General features: G+C 37.9%; 1 protein-coding gene and 1 long non-coding RNA gene across 2 annotated transcripts in view; one reads left to right on the forward strand and one right to left on the reverse strand.

Annotated features, from left to right (window-relative positions):
* Positions 1–5,857, forward strand: part of mppe1 (metallophosphoesterase 1) — a gene marked incomplete in the record, with an annotated part of 13,392 nt that overhangs the window by 1,100 nt on the left and 6,435 nt on the right. Inside the window, 2 exon segments of the mRNA XM_014012960.1 lie at positions 2,671–2,774; positions 4,205–4,285. Of these exon segments, the coding sequence (XP_013868414.1) occupies positions 2,671–2,774; positions 4,205–4,285 (185 nt within the window).
* Positions 827–2,252, reverse strand: LOC106520734 (uncharacterized). The gene is made up of 2 exons (XR_001310580.1): positions 1,542–2,252; positions 827–1,273 (listed from the first exon to the last, which is right to left on the reverse strand). It is a non-coding gene; the product is annotated as an uncharacterized LOC106520734 (long non-coding RNA).

Below are 5,857 nucleotides of genomic sequence, written 5' to 3' on the forward strand. Positions count from 1 at the left end.
AATAATAAATTAGTGTGTGAAGCCGAATAATTGGTGAAATTTGCTAAAAGCAAATCAAAACAAGCAGAGAACCAACTAAAAGAGCAAAACATTGATTAAAARTAGCAGAATGCTAACTTAAAAATCACAAAAATCGCTTAGAAAATAGCAAACACTAGCTTCAAAATATCTAAATGTTAGCATAAAGTAGCAAGACGCTAAATCACATTTAAAAGGATCATAGTAGAAACGGCTAAAAGTCCAAATAATTAAAAAACTAACTAAAACTAACAACATCCAAAAGCTAAAAGTAGCAAAATGCTAATCGCTTAAAGGTGTCAAAATAGCTAACATAGCAAAAGTTGAAAATATCAAAATGTTAGCTGAAAGTAACAAAATGCTAAGTAAAATCTATACACATCAAAATGCGAGGTAATTAAAAGTAGCAAAATGCTAAGTAAAATCTAAAAAAAAAGGCACAAAATAGCTAACAAGCAGAAAATGTCACTGAAAATATCGAAATGTTAGCTTGAAACACCTAAATGCTAAGTAAAAGACTAAAATGTGAGTTAAAAATAACAAAATACAATTTAAAAACTAAAAGGGTCTAAATGCTAATTACTAAAGTAGCAAAATGCTTAGAAGCTAAAAGAAGCACCAGGACACAGGAAGTTGAAAATATCAAAATGTTAGCTTATAGTAGCAACATGCTAAGTAAAATCTAAAAGTATCAAAGTGATAGGAAAGAGTACAAACGACCAGTGGCGGCCGGTGGATTTTTCTCCAAAGGGGGCTACAACTCCAAAATAAACATATCTCAAAAAGCAATCACACACGTACTAAGTTGTTTCACGTCAGTGTATTTATTAAATAAACTGAAATAATTTAAAAGCATCAAAAAATGGTATTACAATATCATGTAGTGGTTTATTTTTTGTACATAAAGTTTGCTCTTCTTTTACTATAAAGGAAATGTCTTCATGACTGGTTAAATCAGGGATGTTTTAACAAGATTCTTCTCTATAGAGTATGGTCAGTGCAGTGAGATGTGATGTACCTGAGGAAAGTCTGGATTCTCTTCAGTGTTGCTGGTACAGAGCCACAGCACCCCTGCAGCTCCTGAAATCATCCAGGTTGTAGACGAGACTTTGTGGTCCTGTTCAGCATTGGGTAAGCCTCTATGGTGGGCTTCAGCTGCTTCAAAGAACTGGCAGTGGTCCTGCAGGAATCTGTCTGCCTGCAGCAGTGTAGCCCTGATCAGGTTTTGTGAATGGCTTAAGATGGTGTCACAAACCTTTAAAAATAAATGCACAAATTTAATTCAATGTGGAGATGACTACAAAATCAGCTTTCTGATTCAGATGACTGCAGTTCAACAAAAGCCTGCTAATCAGTTATCAGTTTAAATCAGCTGTGTTGAAGCAGGGAAACATCTAAAACATGCAGGGCAGTGTGCCCTGAGGACCACGGTTGAAAAACACTGCACTATTGTATAATAATATATATCAATATGGCACAAATATGATTAACAACCATTACAAAAGTCTTAGCTTTTCACTCACCTGTCTTAATGCATGTTGGGACAGATCTTGATGCTTGAAAAATGAGGCAGTCAAAGCAAAGCAGTAGCCATGCTACAAGCAGTTAGCTTAATCCAGGTCTTGGAAAAGCGTAAATTCTCCCTCTGTCTTTGTCTCTTTCATGTCCGGCTGATMAGCCCTTCTACTTCAGAAAAGATTTTGTTTTAAGACACTTAGCTGAGTTGTTTTTAGCTCCACCATTTCTCCAAAGGGTCCCCAAACTCCGTCTAGCGACCTGCGGCGCTATGATGAGCTATTTGTTTTTTTCTAAACTTTTCTGCTGGGTCAAAATCTGCAGAGTCCCAGGACCATAAAATTTCGCAACACTGATTGGCCAATTAATTTTTTTAATCTGCCTAGCAACTGTTTGTGATTGGTTAAAAGACTGCACTCCTTGGGCTCTCTGTCTATCGCCCCATGACAGAAACKAAACCAGTTTGTGGAAATTTRCTGGTGAATAAATGTCAATAGGTGGAGAATATAGTTGATATAATTCATATTACATGTRGGCATACACTAGTGAGTAAAACCAACATTTATAACTGGATTTATAAAGGTATATTTTACATTTTTCTTCTTCTTCTTGTCAGGGAGGGTGGCGCCCCAGCGCCCCCTAYGGACCAGCCGCCACTGGAAAATACATCAGCTGAAAACCTAAAGGACTTGCCAGTTAAATAATAAACGGATACTTAAAAGCTAAAAGAGGTGCCAAATTAGCTAAAATAGCTGAATACTAGAAGCTGAAAATATCAGATGTTAGCTTAAAGTAGCGAAATGCTAAATCAAATATAAAAGTATCAAAATGCTCAGTAATAGTTGCAAAGCACTAGCTAAAAGTAGCAAAGCATTAGCTAAAACCTAATAGCTGCACTGTTGAAGTGGATAAATGAAGCCCAGAATGATTTCTTTAATCGTGCTGACGTTAAACTCATCCAGTGATTAATGATATTTGTATATAAGTAACATTTTTATCTCAGCACATCGTCACACTGAGGYCTCGTGGGTCGTTTTGACCYGAGGGCAGCAGGAGGGTTAACRTCTAACCGTTGGTTTGYTGGTCGACCCTCAGAGGTCAAAGACATCTGATCTGAAACCCGTCTCCTGTCCGCAGCACTGGGAGGACGACGTGCGCCGCTTCCACAGGATGTTCAGACACTCCCCCGACACAGAACTGGTCGTACTGGTCGGCAATCACGACATCGGTTTCCATTATGAGTAAGATCAAAACACGGCTTCACAGTTCCAACTCTCTCCTTTTGTTTCTCAACAAACAAATAAAATACTCTGAYTTTAGTTTCTTACAGTTACTAGCTGCTCCGGTTACAGAATTAATGTCAGAARCAGGTTTGACAGCTGTAGAGCTAGAAAACAAAGGAAAACAAGTTTGTCTACAGGGCAGAAGGGTTTGACCTGTGCGTCAATCAGGAGGAATTTAGTTCAATAACGCAGCAGGTTTTAGTGCCTTTAAGAAAAAAAAAAAACAGTTCCAGCAAATCCCATCAACATACAATAACCACAATAAACTTGTAGTTAAAAATATATATTTTCTATTTTATCTATGAGTTGAAAAGGCGTCACCCTGAAAAACAAGTTTATTAATAACTTTAACTGTTAGTCAGGGTCCGATCTGGTGAGTTTCTCTCCGGTTCCGTTCTTTTGCCCTCTGTCAGCAAAATTTAACGTCCCTCTTGTTGTGTTATGCAACTGATGCGAGTCATAAAAACAAGTACGCCCTTACAGGGGTAAAACATCATCGYAATAAATGTGTTTAATAATTAGAGGTTTTTTTTACCACCAGCTCTGTTTGTGTGGAGACAGAAAGCAGTCGGACCGCTTCCTTAAAACTCAACTTACTTTTATAACACAACTCTCAGCTACTACCACGCCAAATTCTAGCTCAATATATGCAAAAATGACTGAGTTATACTAGTGCTTTGWGTGCGCTARTGTTGATTAGCCGTGGCAGCCATCTTGAATGGGGCAACTCCAGAAGTTAGTCGAAGATGTGCATTTATTTTACGTGTGGTTCATGAGATATTTTGCTAACAATCAGAGTTACGATCTTGCGCAATCAATAGTATGTGCTGGGGATGACTCTCGGCTACTACACCGAATTTTAGCTCATTAGCTGTAAAATTGACAGAGTTATGGTCATTTTTGTGTCGGCTGAGCTCAGTCGGCTGCGGCGGCCATCTTGAAAATGTAAATTCACAAGTTTTTGTTTTCTGTCATCGCCTCGTGTGAAGCTTCGGCTCCTTTGTGTTCCTGTTTGGGATATTTCTAGCTGTCTGAGAAAAAAAAAGCGCTGCAGTGTTTTGAACATTTACATCAGTGTTCTTCATATTTAATGTGATTTATGAGCTGCTTTTGTAAGAAATTGCCTTTTATTGCAGAGATGTTGCGTTAATTTTGCTCTTTTGTTTTGATGTTTAGGCTCATTTCTCTGGGGAGGAATTTGATGCCAAAATCAAATTTAAGAAAAAAATGTCACACAGCTTAATTTTTGATGCGATTCAGAAGTGTGGGATTGTGTTGATGTTTGTGAGTGGCTCTTATGTAATGCGACAGACTGAGCAGCAGGGTTTTTCTTTTTGTGTGTGTGTGTGTGTGTTTTCCCTTCGTGACTCTTTTGTGTCTCCCTGCAGGATGGACTGGTTCAAGCTGCAGCGCTTCGAGAAGGTCTTCAACGCCTCCTCCACCAGGATCGTCACCAAAAAGGGAGTCAAGTGAGTGACGGGAAGACGTTGACGCTCCCGGGAAACGCTGCAGGGCGAACCTCTGACTCAGCAGTTTTATCCTCCGAGTCGCTCTGCAGAGGAACTCTTCTAACTGCTACACGTTCGTTGATGCTGTAATAGGTCCACTAATCTGGAGTTTCACAGAAAAACTGCACAACTGTAGAGCACGGTGGCAGAAGTGTCATGGTGTTCATGATATATATATATTTTTTTTCATGTTAAAGCGACCCCAAAGACCCCAAAAAGATAAGTTTATTATCCGTTAAAAATCTTCAAAAAATAAGATAAAAATATAGCACAGAGGGATTAACGAGACTTTTATTCCACAAGGATGACACAATAATTTAATATTCAAAAAAAAAAAACTTTTCCGACCTTAGAGCGCCACATGAGCATTATGGTTGTAATTAACTTCCACGTTTCATGTTTAATTTCAACAAAACATTCCTCGTTTCATCGCTACTGCTGAGCACCGCTAACAAACAATARCTGAGCTCTACCTGGTATTTCCTGCACAGGAACAGCGTTTCAACACATCCTCCTATAAACACTGCATCACCCTCCTGCATCAACACTGCATAACAAATGTAGAAGCCTGCAGTCCAATAACTCTGCTGTGAAATTCTTAGACGATACTTTTATTTTAATTCTGTTCCACGCTGAGGACGGCCCTTCTGTGTATCACAACCTTTAAAACGTGGCGTGATAATAATCTCCAGTAAAACTAAAAAAATGATCTTTGATCCCGGAGCAGTGAGAGCACAAATGCGATCTTTGCTAAAAATCTTCGCCTGCAACAAATTTCCCTCAGAGGACAATAAAGTATATCTTATCTTCTCAGTTCTGAAGCTGTAAAACTGCAGTTTAAGAGTCTGAGTTGTGGAAACTCTCAGGACATGAGAGTGAAACTGGTGTGGTTATAAATGTTTTCCATCACAGAGAAAAAAGACTTTTACTGCTTGAACTCAGGTCTGTTTTAATTTTATTAAAGCTCTTCCTCTCAGCTGCAGGAGAAACATCTTTAGTCATATTTTTATTAAATTAAATAAGATATTTAAAAATATATATTTTTAGTTAAGAGTTTTCCACTTAATGAACGATCTCGTGACATTTTACTCTAGCGAGATGCCCTCACACCCAGTACGGAATAAATACGCAAAGGGCTTGCCGTACATGGTGCACACAACACCTGATGTTTCTGCTAAATCTGCTAATAAAGCTGAGCTTTGCACCACACCTGTCTGACGGCCAGTGTTGTATGAAGTACCACAAAGGGATACTTGAGTAGAAGTACAAGTATCTTACCAAAAATTACTTTGGTAAAAGTTAAAGTCTCCTTTAGGAATGTTACTTGAGTAAAAGTCTTAAATATCTGATATATTTTGTACTTAAGTATTAAAAGTAAAAGTATTGATTTAAAATGAGCTTTTAGATTTTACATAATGACATTTATTAGGTGACCTCCCCAGAAAATGCAGAAATGACTCGTATTAAAATAATTAATTTATGTTAAATTTAGGATGCACTAGTCCAGCAGTTTCAGTTTATATACACATATAT

Source organism: Austrofundulus limnaeus, unplaced genomic scaffold (genome assembly GCF_001266775.1).
Source record: "Austrofundulus limnaeus strain Quisiro unplaced genomic scaffold, Austrofundulus_limnaeus-1.0 Scaffold97, whole genome shotgun sequence".
Taxonomy (NCBI): Eukaryota; Metazoa; Chordata; class Actinopteri; order Cyprinodontiformes; family Rivulidae; genus Austrofundulus; species Austrofundulus limnaeus.